At 41.8% G+C, this 17,400-nt stretch overlaps 3 protein-coding genes across 6 annotated transcripts in view; 1 reads left to right on the forward strand and 2 right to left on the reverse strand.

Annotated features, from left to right (window-relative positions):
- The window catches only part of LOC121921591 (TBC1 domain family member 15-like), a 722,109-nt gene that overhangs the window by 561,289 nt on the left and 143,420 nt on the right, over positions 1-17,400 (reverse strand). The gene's annotated exons all lie outside the window — the stretch shown is intronic.
- On the reverse strand, positions 2,247-9,858 carry HNRNPA1 (heterogeneous nuclear ribonucleoprotein A1). The gene is given in 11 exon segments (XM_042449895.1): positions 2,247-2,510; positions 2,512-2,572; positions 3,146-3,274; positions 3,920-4,030; positions 4,630-4,722; positions 5,356-5,448; positions 5,696-5,788; positions 5,894-6,104; positions 6,489-6,635; positions 7,251-7,367; positions 9,742-9,858. Coding segments are annotated over 11 exon segments (1,134 nt in total). The 5' UTR covers positions 9,757-9,858; the 3' UTR covers positions 2,247-2,446.
- The window catches only part of CBX5 (chromobox 5), a 55,038-nt gene continuing 47,853 nt past the window's right edge, over positions 10,216-17,400 (forward strand). For 2 of the 4 annotated variants that reach the window (XM_042449898.1, XM_042449896.1), the window contains exon 1: positions 10,216-10,378. The gene's annotated coding sequence lies outside the window, so the exon portion shown is untranslated. Of the gene's footprint in view, positions 10,379-10,458; positions 10,710-17,400 lie in introns of those variants that run through there. The other 2 variants (XM_042449897.1, XM_042449899.1) reach the window with 2 other exon arrangements.

A 17,400-nucleotide genomic window follows, 5' to 3' on the forward strand; every position in this document is an offset into this window, starting at 1 on the left:
CTGTGATACTGTGCTAAATATTTTAAGTCCACAAGGCCACCCAAAGGGGGAAATAAAGAGTCAGTGCTTCCATAAAATACATTTCATTTACTGTTTTCTGGCCCATGACTGAGGGTTTTTAAGTATACAAAATCATTATTCTGTTCATCTAATGCTCATAAATTACAGCACTGGGCAAGTTTAAAGCAACTGAATTGGTATTTACAAAGTAATCTCAGCCTCAGATATTTTAGCAGGTTAACAAAACTGTATAGGACATAAGTAAAATCTGGTCTTACCTACCAGTACAGAAATATAACCTTTCCTTCCTTCTGCGTCTGACTGCTAGTCCTAAGAGCAAGGATCCTTACTCTCGTCTGCCTCCTTCCGGTGGTCACTGAGCACTCCCTTCTAGTCAGCAGAAGCCTGCACCTGGCTTATCTGTCCACTCGACTCAACACACGTGTCTACTCTCAGCTGTGGTAGCGTCTGAGCTGGAAGCCATTCGGAGCTATGCTTGCTAGCCGTTCCTAGTAGCTCAACCATCTGCATGCCTCCCGGATTTGTAAAGCTACTTAGTTTTCAGGTGCTGTTGTGCTTGCTCTCCTCTGTTGTGGTTATGCTACCATGCCAAAAACGAGTATTACTTCATGAATCCTGAGGTCTTGTCTCCCTCAACAGAATAAGGATCCACCTGCTATTGCAAACTCAGCCACGTAAAAACCCATCAATTCTATTAAGTTTGCATTCTAAATTAAGCAGTTAACCAATCAAAAAGTTTATATATACACATGTGCCATATACATGTTCTGTGAAATATTGAAGGTGCGCTCAGTTCTTGCTGATTAATTGGACCAACATAATGTAACACTATGCCAATGCTGCCACGACACCCTCAAATATTAAGTGCAGTTCTAAGTCCACCAAACGGACAGACGAGCATTAAGAAATTAACACTTGAACAAAGCCAAAGAAAAGGCATCCAGAAGGCTAATTTTCTACTGCAGAACTGCACTGAGGGGGAATATGACAATGACTTACTCCACAGAATGAACCAAGGATTATTCAACAATGTTTTATGGAATTTCAAATGCAAAACAGAACACTGGTTGAGATGAGAACTGGCTTTGGATGCCTCAATGAGAAGGGGGAAAACCATTTTGGAAGAACTGTATGTTTACCTTAAATGCTTCTAGAAATGTAGTGGCATCTTTGATGCCAAAAAGATAAAATGGATTTATTATATCAATTTATATGATCAAGACTGCTTTCCATAAGCAGTGGAATCTACCCAGTACAATACCAAAGGGGAGCACGCTGTGTAGTCATAAGACATCTGTGGCTTATAAAGAAAGTTTGGCCTGTTACAGACTTCCAAAATAAAGCTGCTTCAGGTCTCTTTGGAGGCATGCTATTTAAATGATGCATGGGTCCTAAGAGTCCGGAGGTCGCACCAAAGCCACACTCCATTCCTAAGCACTGGAGTGCAGCTTTGGTGCAGCTTCCAGATTCTTAGGATGCATGCATCATTTAAACAGCATACCTCCAAAGAGACCCGAAGCAGCTTTATTTTGGCAGTCTGTAACAGGCCTGAGTCTATTACGTACAAATTTAACTATGATATTTTAATGTGGAATCTGCTTGAGTTTCCTTTGAAGTTCCCCTATCCTCATCATGAAATGTGAATCTTAACATATGCCCTCTTATAAATTTTAGCTAATGGTTAACATTTCATTAACAAATGCCAAACATTCAGCTATCTATGGATAAGAAATCATGTATTTTGATTGTCACTTCAGTGACAGAACCCATTCCCCCCTTATTATTAGAACAGAACAGAAAACAATCCATTTGGATCTGTATTACCTGCCCTATTACTGGAAAGTTAGAACCCTTGGCAGTCAGCTATTAGAATTTATATATGTAAGACTTAACTGAGGATTTAAACCTTGTCTGACAAAATCACTATTGATATACTTCTGCAACATCCCCAAACCAACAGGATATTAGTGTGTACAGCAGTCTACACAAGGATGTGTCACAGCTAAAACCAGTATCCCAAGAACCATTTCCAGCTGCACATTCAATTACAGCAAAATATATACTGGTTGCTGTGTCTGTTCACAAATGTGGACAACTCTACCATTAATCTTTAATCCAGCATACCCGTCATCAGGCACTGCATGTTTTAAGCTAAATCCGTATTTCAATCAGGCAGCTACAGCCATTATGTGTTAACTTATATTGAACTAACTTTACACAGCACATTTAAAAAAGGAGACACATTTATTCAGCGTCATGATCAGTCTATTACAGTCAGCAGTCAACATTATTCGTTTGGAAAAAATAATCTACATAAAAACCCTTGTTGGAATGCTTTGCACTTTCCACAGAACACAAAAACTAAAATATCCTGTTATACAGTTAGTCACAAATACAGTCCTGATGTTTGCAAACAAGCGCTTGTCTAACACATGTCTTCATGAGGCAGTTCTACCCTGCCACAACTGTGTTTGGCTGAGTTCACAACTGTGGTAACCTGTAGCTTCCCTGTCAATTCTCTGGCTCTCCTCTCCTGCTAAAGCTTTGTTTCCTGTTGAATAATATGGAATAAAGTTGTTAATCTAAACACATTGAGACTCAAGGCTACAATCCAATAGCAAATTTGCTCCCACCAATCGCTAATCCATATATTTTAGTCTATGTATACTTAAACTACAATAGCTTGCTCAGCTACATTAAACGTTAATGTTACAATTCCAAAAAGTACTGCATATTTATCTATGGGCTAAAGGGAAACTTCTTACCCGAGGAATTAAAACCGCCTTCCACCACCATAGCTACTGCCACTACCAGAGCCACCGTAGCCACCTGAAAGAAAAAGTGTTCTTTTCTCAGAAAACAACAAATGGAGGGTGAGAAAGAAGTAAAAATTAAAATGGGGACTGCAAGCTAAATGAACAACTACCTAGTTCACTATACATGACAGAGGTGAAAAGTTTAGAAGGAACTAGAGACTACAAGACCAACCTATGGTCAAGGGCTAATGATCCAAATATTCAACACCTCTGGTGTTGACAAATCCAGTGAAATCAAAGATCAAGGCATAATCTGGGGTAGCTCAGCTATTCTATTTGACTCCAATTGTAAAGTTTCAGATGCTTACCACCACTCCCACCATATGGGCCAGAGCTCCTGCCTCCAAAGTTTCCTCCTTTCATGGGTCCAAAATTTGAAGACTGGTTATTGTAACTGCCAAAGTCATTGTAATTTCCACCACCTCCGAAGTTGCTTCCTGAGAAGAGCAAGAATAAACCGCTTATTATTACAGAGATATTTGACAAAAATAACTTTTTTACTCACCAAACAAAGATTAACAACTCTTTTCTCATTATGCTGAATATGATCAGCACATATTCATATAAATGTGTTCATCACTCTAGCTATAACTTCTTTCCTCTGTGCCTTGCTTGGTAAATCCTGCAAATATGGTGTTCATTCTATGTAGTCAGTTTTATTTTATGCCACTGCATATGTAGGATGTATTACCTGAAAATAATTTCTTCCAAAAATACAAGTAATCTACTGAACCTGACAGTAACACATTTTGAACTTCTGACTCTAAATTTCAAAGTAGCGTTCATAACCACATAACATTTTAAACATTTTACATATTTTATTTCATTCAGTTTGAAAAAATGACAAACCACTTTAGCCATAGCTATTTGTCACTAGCACACTTCCAAATACTTAAAGAAAAGCACCTTATCTGCTAACCAGATAAATACACATATCTGAAATATTTTTTGGTATTTGTTCCTTAAGGATTTTAAAGGACAGGGTCTACAACATAAGCAGTTAAGGAAATGCTTCTATAATTAGTCTAGCTAGGTTCCCTGTATCAATTCTTTGCCATTTGAAGGATAAATACAACACTTACCTCCACTGCCACCACCAAAGCCACCACCTCCGTTGTTATAGCCATCATAGCTGCTACTGCTGCCATAACCCCTGCTTCCTCCAGAATATCCAGAGCCACTACCTCCATAGCCTATAGAAAGTTAACAATATAAAAATTACAAGCAGGTCAGGCTAAGCTCTCATGACTTAAAATTCCAAGAAAGCACAAACATTCCAAAGGAACCTAGAAATGTGATCTGTCTCATCAAGAGCGGGGTGAAAAACAGAACTAAGGAAGCAAATCAAGAAACTGGAGTCCATTCCTGCTCAATTATAATTCTGTCGACCTTATCAGATCAGCTACCACCAACTACTGAGGGAAGAATTTTACCTATAATGTCCCAACTGTGTTCAAATTAACTTATAATTCATGCTTGATTTGTATTTTTAAAACATTTATATAGTTCACAAGAGATATATAGCCAATGAAATAAAAAAAGTTCTCCTTAACAAAATTGTCTTTTCCTGCACCTAAAAATTTGCATTTAAACAAGTCACAGCCCCCTCCCCTCCAACAAAATGCAAAATTCTAATTTATTCCTAATTATTTCTGGCTTTTTTTGTATTTTGCATTTTAGGCCTGGTTCAACCTGAAGAGTTTCAAAAGACAGAAATGCCCACAGATTCTCTGACATTGCCCAACCGATTATAATAAAGACTACTTAATCACTGTGATTGATATGAACTTACCATCATTGCCAAATCCATTATAGCCATCTCCACTGCCTCCATAACCACCACCTCCTCCACCTCCTCCTCCACCACCACGGCTGCCAAACCCACCTAAAACAAAGACAGCTGTTAGCACTTTTAGCAGTGAATTTGTAAGCAGGACTAGGAACTCAGTGGCTGAGCAGACAGCCCCTAAGGGGTGGCCTACAGCCACTACATGCTGTGGCCCCGATCTGGCCTTTCTGTGGCACAAAAAGTTGCAAAATGTGGCCTGTTACAGACTACCAAAATAAAGCTGCTTGGGGTCTCTTTGGAGGTATGGTTAAATGATGCATGCATCCTAAGAATCCGGAAGCTGCACCAAAGCTGCACTCCAGTGCTTAGGAATGGAGTGTGGCTTTGGCGCAACCTCCGGACTCTTAGGACCCATGCATCATTTAAATAGCATACCTCCAAAGAGACCCCAAGCAGCTTTATTTTGGCAGTCTGTAACAGGCCAATGGCTCCTTTTTGTGCCACAGAGGGGCACCATAGCCACTAGAGCTTTTTTTGCTCCTTTGGTGCTGTGTCATCTGGATACAGCACCAGAGGAGCGCCGTGATGCCAACCGCCATGTGTGTTGTGTGGAGAGACATATGATGCTGGCAAGGACTAAATAATCCAAATATGTTGAGAAATGGTATTTAAAATTAAAAGGATTTCAGAAAATATTATAACTGGTTATTTTCAAGCAGTAGTACTCACCACGGCCACCAAAGTTGCTGCTACGGTTGAAGTTGTCACTGCCACCAAATCCACCTCCGCGTCCACTGCCAAAGCTGCCAGAACTACTGCGGCCTAACAATAATAAAGAACAATCAGCACTCCTGAAAAGCATCAATAGTTCACATTTATACACAAACAGTATGCAAACGGCTTTTTAGCATCTGAGAATAACTATGTAATATGATGTTTCCTACACTTGCATGCATCTCAGGAAGTAAACTAAGTTTATGAAAGATTTTGCTACAACAGTCTCACAGTTGCTACAAGGTATTCCATAACAACATGTCTATGCCTTTACATACAAGCATCAGAAACTCACCTCGTTGACTTGAAGTAGCACTGGCCATTTCCTGTTTTGACAAAGCTTTTCTGACTTCACAGTTATGCCCATTCACAGTATGGTATTTCTGAACTAAATGCAAGAGAAAAAAGCTTTTACAGTATTGCCACTGTAACAATATATCCAAAACAAATATCTAAACCAGAATATATCGACAACAAACACTGGTATACTTACTGACAATCTTGTCCACAGAGTCATGGTCATCAAAAGTAACAAAGGCAAATCCCCTCTTTTTGCCACTGCCACGATCTGTCATTATCTCAATGACTTCAATTTTGCCATACTGTTCGAAGTAGTCCCTCAGGTGGTGCTCCTCTGTGTCTTCCTTAATTCCTCCAACAAAGATTTTCTTCACTGTTAAGTGGGCTCCAGGCCTCTGAGAATCCTACAGCAAGGCAGGACAAGCTAGATGTCAAACTTGTGCAACCTTCCTTTTCAGCTATTTGTACTGGAAAAAGTTACTATAGAGATCATGCTGTAGCTTTAGTTAAAAGAGTTGGTTGTCTTATACCCCAAAGATGTAATGGATCTAGTGGCCATCAATGCTACAATCCTAAATTTGCTTTGAGAATTTCTCCCACTGAATTCAGAGGCACTCCTGGCAACCTTTTACTCAACAAATCCAGTGGGCTTCAGATTCAAGCAGATAACAAAATGTTACAGACACATAAACAGCTAATCAAACCTATGGTGGTTACAATGCTTTCACCCAGAAGAAAGGGGTACAGAATGTCAGCTTGATAGTAATACAACAGACAGCAGTTCTTACCTCTCTGGATACAGCTCTTTTTGGTTCAACAACTCTACCATCAACTTTGTGCGGCCTGGCATTCATGGCAGCATCAACTTCCTCCACTGTTGAGTAAGTGACAAATCCAAAGCCCCTGGAGCGCTTAGTATTTGGATCTCTCATTACCTAGAACAAAATACTGAAGTCAGTGTTATGCTTTGGCTTAAGTGTAAACCAGGTGTGTCCAACCTCATCCCTTGGGGTTTGTTTGTGGCGTAACATACTGAGTTTGGGCAGCACTGAACCCAGGGGTGTATAAAGACAGAGCAAATATATTCAAAACCAACCCTTTTCTCAGCTACCCTTCCTTCCCCTCAGAAGTTGTTAGGGAGCAGATAGCTCACTCTTGCAGAGACCTTAACTGAACACTTTAAATGGGGTTTTGAAATTATGGTTGCATGAAATCCTGTTAAATTACACGCAGCCCTATGGTCCTAAGCGGCCCATGTATCCTTTAAGCATAGAATATATACCAAGTGTCTGGGATGGGTGGGCTAATGGATTCTTCATTTGCAATGTTACTCACTTCACATTAGTCCTATTCAGTAAGTCCCATTCCATTAGTTCAAAGACAAAAGGAAAGGCTAGTACTAACCCCAGCCCTTCAAACATGCTTTGGACACCCTATTCCTCTTATACCACTTGTTAGGTATGCTGTTAATTAAATAGCAACACCAAATCCAGTTCAAATTAGCCCTTTTCCATATAAAAATCTGGGTCCAAGTTCATGGAGGAACTTACCACACAATCTGTAAGCGTCCCCCATTGTTCAAAATGATTGCGAAGGCTCTCATCTGTCGTCTCAAAACTGAGGCCACCAATGAACAGCTTACGCAGCTGCTCAGGCTCCTTTGGGGACTAAAACAGAGAAAAGCAGGGTGATAACATAATCAAGGAGATTGGTTGGATGCTTCCCTAACGTATGTCCACTGAACTGAACTTTGAATTAAATGAGTGGAAATACTCTTTTCATGCCAAAGGCTTTGGTGAGGCTAATATGTTACTTATTCTTACTACAGACTTTAAAACTATGCTGATGGCACTTAGGCACACCTTCCCTAGCATTTCAGATTATGTTATTATTTCTGAAAACCTGTCACTTTTGGGAGTCTCCCAATGTTTACACTCAAAACAATGCCCAAGAGCAACAAGAAATTTATTAAATGTACTGTACTGCTTTTTGCAGCATAATTTTGTAAGGAAGTGCAGAAATAATTTTTAAGATTTGCTGCCTCAAGTTAAATCTACCTTAACTCCCTGTAAAACGTAAGGTATTTCCATGAGCACTTCTGACAAAGATAATAGCAGGCTGGCTAACAAGCCATTTCAGGGGAAAAAGTGAGGTAGTGAAGAAGTGAGACCTCATAGCATCACCGCAGTGGTTTTCAGGCTTCATGGCAAAGAAAAATATTTTACAGCCTGAGGATATAGGCTCTTAGGATGGCACATTTTAGTCTGCCACTGCTTTAACTACCATGAATTAAGCTAAGGACAAAGAGGAAAATTGGGAGAGACTGAAGCTACATCTGCACTGCAGAAATAATGCAGTTTTATTCTGCATTAACTGCCAGGGCTCAATGGTATGAATTCTGGGGCCTATAGTTTTGTGAAATGTTTAGCCTTCTAGTGCCACAACAAACTACAAATCCCATGTTTCCATAGGACAGAGCCAAGGTAGGCAAACTCTGCAGTATGTCTGGACACCCTAGTTGTCAATACAGGTGTCCACCCCCCCCCCCGGTTCCATGTACATTTAGTGGGGACCATCCACCCCAAAAAAGCACCATGTGGTCTTGTTAGGAAGGAAAAGCAGGCATTACTTATATGTCCTCCCACCAAGAGCCACAAGCATGAGAAAAAGGAGAAAATGGGGGAAAGAACAGGACCAGCTTTGGACAATACGCTGCAGAAAGGAGGGAGGAATGAAAACGGCGAGACCAGAATGCTGCTCTTAGGTTGCATCCACACTGCAGAAACTGAGGAAGACAAAATTTAACAAAATAGCAAAAGCTAGAATGCCTAGAAGTAAAATATTAGATAACAATGAGTTAAGAGAGTAGAACTGTCTGTACGATGGATAAGTGATGAGTCAAAGAGGTCTCCTCCTGAAGCTTCAAGGCCCCTTTATTGCTGTTAGTGGTATCTTAGTGTCTCCATTTAGCCAAAATAAGGAATGCCAGGCTAAGACTACGTGAGACAGTGACTGAAAAACAATCCTGATAAGAAAAGATATCAACAATCGAACCAACAGGGCCAAGAAATACGTATGTATATGTTTTGTATCCAATGACTGAAAAGAGGTGTATTTGTATCCTATGTATCCAATCAATGTATGGAATGGAGAGTAGGCTCTTTGAATTCCTATAAGAGCATATGTTAACTATGGTCCAAAGCACACTGGAGAAACAACCCACTTTGAGACCGCTTTAACTGCCCTGGCTCAGGGCTAGGGAATCCTGGGAATTGTAGTTTATTGTGGCACTAGAGCCCCCCAACAGAGAAGGTTCTAGAGAACATGTCACAAAACTACCATGCCCTGAATTCCCTAGCATTGAGCCAGGGCAGTTAAATGGGCCTCACACTGGATTACTTCCACAGTGTCTTGGACCCCATTGCCACACTATTATGATGGTGACCACACTACACTCTTATGGTGTTTTGGACCTATGCACCCGAAGCGGATTGTTTCCGCAGTGCGGATGCAGCCTCAGGCGACAGAAAAGGCAATGAAACAAGAGGGCTTTGCAGACAAAGCGCGCGAGCACATGGCGCGGGGGGGGGAAGTCCGCGCAACACCCACCGCGCATGCGCGCAGCTCTGCCTTCCCCTGCCCCACAGCGCATGCGCAGCAATTCCAGGCGGCGAAGCACCAGCGGAAGCTTTGGAACGCCACGCATTGTAAAAAATGGCGCCTGCCTCTAAGGGAGCCACCGCGCATGCGCACACCAAGATGGAAGGGGAAAAAAAGCAGGCCCAAACAGCGAGAAATAAATCGCGCTCAGAACCGACACACAGATACAAACATCCCGTAGCGGCTCTAAATTCGGCGGGGGTTGAGAAGAAGGTCGGTCGCTGTGAGCACTTACTTCGTTAGGAGACATATCGCACCCGTAACCGGAGGATCCCTAAAGGCAAAGGAGACATAATTCCACAAAATACAAGCCACAGGTTTTAAGGGTCGGCAAAGACACGCCTTGGGCGGAGGCCCGCGTGGTGCTGGGGGGTCTCTTACCTCAGACTTCGACATGGTGTGGTGCTTCGCAGGCCTAACGCCCTCGACCCAAGCTTCCTCCCTCTACAGCCGAAACGAAAAAGAGGCAGAGTCAGCAGCGCGCCGACGCCTCACTATCTGCGCCCGCCCCCTGCCCGCCCCCATTGGCCGGCCGCTTGCCCCGTCTCTGCTCCCATTGGTCAGTGGCCAGCTGGGCCGCCTGCTATTGGACGGTTGTGTGGCGACCCCGCCCTTTTTCCCTCCGTCTCCCTCTACACCTACGCTCGCTTCCTATTGGCTAGTTTCCCTGTCACTCTTCACATTCCGCTGGTGAACTAGTTTCACGCCCTCGGCTACGCTGCGGGGACTGGGAAGGTAGCTTTTCTCTCATTGGCCAAGGCGCGGCGCATCTTCTTTCTGATTGGCTGGCACCGCAGGGTTCCATTTTGTCGGGTTGGCTGTCTTTCATTTCACTCATCTTAACGGAGGCGGGAATTAAGTTGGGGATTCTTAAAAAAAACGTTTGCCAGTTATTAGAACTTTTGACCCGTGGCGGTTGGCGGAGAAGGAGGCGAAGGCGAGAGCCGGGGTAGAAATAAAGGGGGAAAGCGGGCCGCTTGAGGTATAAAAGCTTGCCCCAAAGGTAGCAGGACACACGGTGAGGCTCCGGAGGGGGCGAGGCGGGGAAGGAAAAGGTCATACAAGTCGCGCATGCGCACTTAGTAACTCTGAATCTGATGGGGGTAGAGGAGCGAGAGGGAAAAACGGACGTTGTGTGCGCTCGCTTGTCTCGCGCCGAGAAATTTGGGGCGGAGTCAGAGGGTGGATTGGGCGCGTGCGCACTCCGTCGCTGTTTTGGCGGGCGTTGCGCAGGAGCGGCCGCGGCGGCTGAGCGGTGTTACCAACCAGGGAGGGGGAAGTTGGTTTCGCGCCGAGGCGTTACGTTCCTCCCGCCCCCCCCCCCACTCTCTTTCTTTATATTCTCTCAGGTGAGCGATTACGGGAAATAACTCGGCGGGGTGGCGCGTTATATTGAGAGGGAAAGAGGGGAAGGGAGGGGGCGTGGCCTCGGCGTGATTGGAACCGTTGGAAAGGAGAGGCGGGGCTCGCGCTGTCGCTGGGCGGGGCCACGGACCAGCGTGAGTGACAGTTAGGAACCGTTGAGGCGGTTGGAACCGTAGAACGTTGAGAGCAACGGCGGTTGCTCGGGGGGTGGGGCTGGCGCAGTGGTGTTTTGAAGGACAGGCGCGCTGGCCAATAGCGAGGCGGCATCGGGAGCAAGGGGGCCGGGATTACGGGGAGGGAGGCGCGCGCGCAAAGAAAGGTCTGCGGCTTTCCCGCCAGGAGGAGCCTCGCTGCTTCCTCTCTCCCCGCCTCCCCCATTTTGTGTGGCTGCCAATTCGCGGCGTAATCCCGTTTCCATCCATCATGCCCTTCTGGCTTCTCACCAGAAACACAACCAAGTCGTTTTATCTCGGGAATGGGAGCCCGTGTTCTCGCAGGAGAGTCTTTATCTTGACCCTTGGGATCACAAACCTTTGTTTTTAATGTTTTGCGTCGAGGAGCCCCTGATTTTACCTAGCTTCATGATTTCATGACGGTCGTAGACCGACACAAAATAAAAAGATATATTAAATCCATGTCATTAACCACGTATGTGCGCGCGTGTGTATACACACACATATACACCTCAGAAATAGATACATTTGTGTGTGTTTCTTCCCTGAGGCGAAACTATCTTGGCAAGATTTGCTCAGAGGAGGTTTGCCATTGCCTTCCCCTGAAGAGGCTGAGAGAGTGTGGCTGCCCAAAATGCACCCAGTGGGTTTCATGGCTGAGGCAAGATTCTAACCCTGGTCTCCAACACTCAAACCATGACACCACGCAGGCCCCTTAAAAAAATGTGTGTATGGCAAAAATAAAACAGCCAACAGACAAACAAGATTGTGTGTATCTGTTGTTGTGTGCCTTCAAGTCATTTCCACCTTATGGTGACCCTGTCACGTTGTTTGCAAGATTTGTTCCGTGCAGGTTTGCCATTGACTTTCCCTGAAGAGGCTGAGAGAGTGTGACAGTGGGTTTCATGGCTAAGCTGGGAATCCAACCCTGGTCTCCAGAGTCGTAGTCCATTGCTGAAATCACTACTCCATACTGGGTCTCATACTTAACCATACATAACTCTTTTTATTAAACACAGTAATAATTTCTTGTGTGCCATCAAGTCTTTTTCGACTTATGGCAAAAACATATCATGGAGTTTTCTTGGCAAGATTTGTTCAGAGGAGGCTTGCTGAGACATTTCCCAGTCCAAACTGGGATTTGAACTTGTGCTTTACTCTGAATGACTTAAAATATGACTGGCTGGCAAATAAATGCAAATGTGCACAAACAATGCAATAAACACGTAAGGTAGAATTTAACAAAATAGGATAAAATTCAAGGTGATATGGAATACAATAAACATGTAAAATTTACATTGGATAGTAATAATAAAAGTATTAAAAAGTAGAAGGAAGAGTAGGTCACAAAAGAGAGCCAGCATGATGTAGTGGTTTGAGTGTTTGACTACAGCACTCAAGATCAGCATTGATTCCCTGTGTGAGATTGCAAACCCACTGGGCAAGTCACACTCTCTCAGTCTCAGAGAATGGAAATGGCAAACCTTCTCAGAAGAAGCGTGCCAAGAAAGCCCCATGATAGGCTTACCTTACGGTCTCCATGTGTCAGAAATGGCTTGATGGCACACAGCAAGTCACATAACCTAACCACAAGGTTTGTACATATTTCCCAGTCACATATACCTCACATGGCTACCTGGATACTTCTAAAGAGATCTTTACTGTCATTACTAATTTTATCTGACCCTTCCATGCCCCTTTTACAGCCCAACAACAGGACAAATCTTAACACCTTTTCCTTTCCTGTGTATGTATATCCATGTTGTTGTTCAATAATATCCAAAACCTATGAGAGAGTGATACATTTATTGGGTCAGCAAAATGCACAAAATACATATTACAAGCTTTTGAGGCGCTACTGGCTTCATCAGGCAAAAGAAAGAAAGAAAAAGATGACAGTCACAGCCTGCATTTTGTCAAGATGGTGGTGGTGGTGGTGTTCTGAGTATGGAGGGATATCTCTGCAAGCAGGCCATTCTTCCTTTTTCAAGTCCTGGAAATTTAAATTCCATTAGCAAAACAAAAAAGGACATCCTATGAGATCCAGGATGTCTCAATCTTTGTGAGGCCACAAACCCTTTTATTAGTCACACAACACTGAATATCTGAAAACCTCTCCATGCTTCTGCATGTTGTGTGCTTTCAAGTCCTTTCCTTATGGTGATCCTAAGGCAAACATAAGGGAGGGGGTTTCTTGGCAAGATTAGTTGAGAGGGGGTTTGCCCTTGCTTCCTCTGAGGCTGAGGGAGTGTGACTTGCTCAAGGTCACTTAGTGAGTTTGCATGGTCACATGGAGATTGAACCCCTGGTCTCCAGAGTCGGAGTCCAACACTCAAAACCACTACACCACTCTGACTCTTGTGTGTATCCATACTTTGCCAAATACACCCAGAATGCCTTCAAACTTGTGTTGGTGTTGCTGTTACAGCAAAACAATAGTTTAAAAGCTACGAATCTCAGAAATGTGATGGTGCCAAACAGGGATGGGCAGCAACCTTTCCAGATGTTGCTGAACTACTCTCAGCATTCCTCGCCATTGGGATTGATGGGAGCTTCAGTTCAACATCCTCTGGAGGGCCACAAGGTGCTTATCCAAATGTGAAACTCCTAATGGTATAGGTTGAGTATCCCTTATTTCAAAATCCAAAATACTCCAAAATCATCCACATGGGTGGTGGAAATATTGACAACTTTGCTTTCTGATGGTTCAGAGTATACAAACTTTGTTTCATGCACAAAATTATGAAAAAGTACTGTGTATAAAATTGCATTCAGGCTTTCCTGTATAAGACTTGGGTCCCATCTCCAGGGTTACTCATTATGCATATGCAAATATTCCAAAATCCAGAAAAATACAAAATATTTTTTGTATTTCAGATAACGGAGACTTTGGGCAAAAGGCGTCTCTTCCAAAGCTGGATTGCGGTTGCAGCAACTGCTAAACATTATGCTATTGAAAATGTTGATCTTAGAATGGGAAGCTGTAGAAAAGTTAGTCAGGGATGACCTGAAGTTTGTTGTGCCTTCATGTTAACTTCAATTTACGCCCAAATAAGCAAGGATTTACAAAGTAACAACAAAGATTGGATTAAAGCTAGTTAAACGAGTTGTAGCTTGTTTGAATTTATTAAACTGTCGTCCTTAGTTTGAATGTCACACAAGGCTCTTCTTTTCTCTGATTAATTTACCAGTTCATATGAGTGTAAGAGAAAGTGGCCTTTGCATACTGGTATGCAAGCAGTTGATAACTGTGTTTAGTAAGCCAAGATTTCTGCTGTAGAATAACATGGATATGACTGCTGTATCATATACAGTATAATGCTAAATTTTTACATATTTTCCTTTACTGCTTGCTTTTCTGTAAAAAGCAACCTTTTTAGTCAACCTGTTTAATAAAGGGGAATGATACAATTTTGGGAAGGTATGTGTACTCTTCAAAGTACAGTAGTTGTATTAAATTCAGATTTCCTTTTAAAGCTGGTTTTTTAAACAAAAGACACTGTGAAATTAACAATGTTAAATCAGTATTTTTCCTTTTCTAAAAAACTAGGGTACAACTATAACTGGAAGAGATTCCAGAATGTAGATTATTTCTTTAGTCAGATCCTGTTTACAGAATGGGAATATTTACAAAATCTTGGTACAGCATAGTCTTTCTTAATGAATTTTTCCATAAACATTAAAATAGAAGCTAATTAAGTTACAGCATTCAAATTGGCAACTATCATTTACCTTTTTTTTAATAATATAACTTTCATCTGCTTTCTGTATATTGTCTTCCTCAGCAGGCTGTCTGAGCATTTCCTGAACAACAAGCAGATTTGCTTATTAACTGTCCAAAGCTAACTTGAAATATGCAGCAAAACATCTTTATTACTGATTTGCGGTACTAATAAAACCCTTTTCATATCCTTTAAGTGGCTGAACTGCAAGTGACTAGTGATATTTTTTATTTAAATTTTACCATGTCTGCCAAAATAATGAGTTAATGTTTAAGAATCTAAGTTCCTTTTTTCCAGAATAGTTTTACATCTTACTTTGAAGTTTAAATTATGTTATGAGGCTTGAACATCTGTGTTGTTTCTCAGTATGATGGCTGCTGACGGTTTCACGTTCAGAAATGTCCATTGCTTAATATTATTTGTAGTGCAGTGTATTGTTTTCAGATAGAAGGATTTGTGTGCCTGGTGTTAGAAGGCAAGATAAATTGCTTCTGAACATTACAGGATTGATAAATCATGCAAGAAAAACAAAGAAGACAGCCATACAGGAGAAAGCCTCCTTTATTCCTCAACATTTTTGAGGGTGGTCATTTGAAATTAATAAAAATAAAATTAGTATATGGAAACCTATTAAAAACCAACACCCATACTGTTTCTATATTACGTTTCTGTGCACACTGATGGTAAAGGGCTAAAAAAGTCCACCAACCCCTAAAATGAATGATGTGACACTTGGTATTCCTTTTATCCAGTTCAGACTTTTCTCCCTTTCCCTGGAAAAATCTATGAAAACATGACAGTAGTTTCACCACAACTGATGCACTAAAAAGTATTAATTTCTGGATCCATCTTTTTGTTTAAACTTCAGGATAGCAGTACATGGAACCTGAGAGATGTTCTATATAATTTTTCAGATACAGTATACTCTATCTAGTTTCAGAACAAAACAACCCAAAGGGTAGCATTGTCAAAAGACTTTTGAACCGCAAGCTATTCCTGCCCTCAAGTCTAAATTGATCTAAAACTATAAATCAGTCTGGACAATCCAGATGGTCCTGCTAAAAGAATTCGTGTTAAATCTGACCCCACCCTCTTCAAGTTCCATTAAAATACTGAAGCTCAGCATAATGGGCTGGATTCAAATACAGTACCACAGTTTGCAAGCAGAAATCTCATCTGCTTGTTGGGAAAGGGCTTGTCTTTTGCTAGGTTTCCCTTTCCAGCGTATAGCACTTCATGTTGCACTGAATCCCACTAAAAAGCTGCATGGGGGAGGGAGGGCCTGCAGATGCTGTAGCATCATGCAAGAAATACCTTTTAGTTCCTCTTCAATATGAAAAGGAATTCAAAGCAGCACCAAAGCTTCACTTTCAGAAAAATATGCTATAAGAACATTATAATTACAAGCTACACATAACAGTTGCCAAAAACATTGAAAATGATTTTAGAAGTTTTGGCACCGGAAGCAAGGCCTTTAAAAAAAAAAAAAGCTTGTACATGAATGTATCTGGAATTGTGTTTGAAAAAATAGTTTCAAGAGGTGGGGGTGGTAACTCCTGCAACTAATATTTCTTCTATTTTGTGGGTAACAATATATATAGACTAATTGTTTATGATGATGAAGTAAATAAACCATAGAGGTTTACAAGTTTGTTCCATTGTTTTTATAATTGCTTATGTATAGGTTATGCTAATGCAGGGGTAAACAGCTGCTGTGGTGCTGGGGGCCACTTTTCAACCTGGGCAGTACTGGAGGACCATGCTTTTTTCCCCCTAAAGTGTTTTTTTTTGGGGGGGGTATGAATACTGCAGATAGTTACATTTATGTAAAATACATTGTAAAAGAGCTGAATTAAATTTAAAATGAAGAGTAATGAAATTCATTACAATCCTCCCATCTATCAAGTTGAAGCCAAACGTTCATCTTGGTTATTTTGTGTGTCCCATTGAGCTGTGGTGACTGGGAGGTGAACCTATCTTGGGGTTTTCTTGGTTTGATTTGTTCAAAGGTGGTTTGCATTTCCCTCCCTCAGAGGCAGATAGTGTGACTTGCCCAAGATCACCCAAGGAATTCGAACCCTGGTTTTCCGGATTCTTAGTCTAGCACTCAAACCAGTACACCACAGTGGCTTAATTATATTTAAATTGACTTTAATACATTAGTGATTATGGTACTGATTATTGCTATTGAACTAAAAGTAACTAAATTGACAATAGTATTAACTGTAATATTGACTATTCCATTGAGTGTAAGTGCATTTAGGGGTTACATGCCAAATATTGGTAGCAAGCCACAGATTTAATTTTTTAAAAATAAAATTCTGGAAGGCACTGAGGAGTCACAAAAAGCATTTGATGCTGCACTTTAAGCACCTCTGTCATTAATATAATCTCTGATGGCATTTGATGAGCAGCAAAGGCATTTTTATTTTTCATGGCTTTTAGTGGCTTTTATTTTAAGATAAAAAAATTACACTTGGTTTTATTTGTTTTAATATTCTTGTTTCATTTCTGTCGTTGTACTTAGTTCTGTAATTGCCCTAGTTGGGACAAGCTGTATCATTAAAAAAAAACAGTACAGAAGTGTTAAAAAAACAAGTTAATAGATACTAGATACCAGTAATAACAGTGGCGGGATACAGACCGCTGCTTTGCGGCGGTCTCCCGCCGGCGCCATTTGCTTCGCGCGGGAGGCGCAGCAGCCAAACCACGCGGCTCCCACGCGGAGCAAAAAAGAAACTCCATTTCGGAGCTTCTTTTTGCGGCGCCTTTATGACGTC

Source organism: Sceloporus undulatus, chromosome 2 (assembly GCF_019175285.1).
Source record: "Sceloporus undulatus isolate JIND9_A2432 ecotype Alabama chromosome 2, SceUnd_v1.1, whole genome shotgun sequence".
NCBI lineage: Eukaryota > Metazoa > Chordata > Lepidosauria > Squamata > Phrynosomatidae > Sceloporus > Sceloporus undulatus.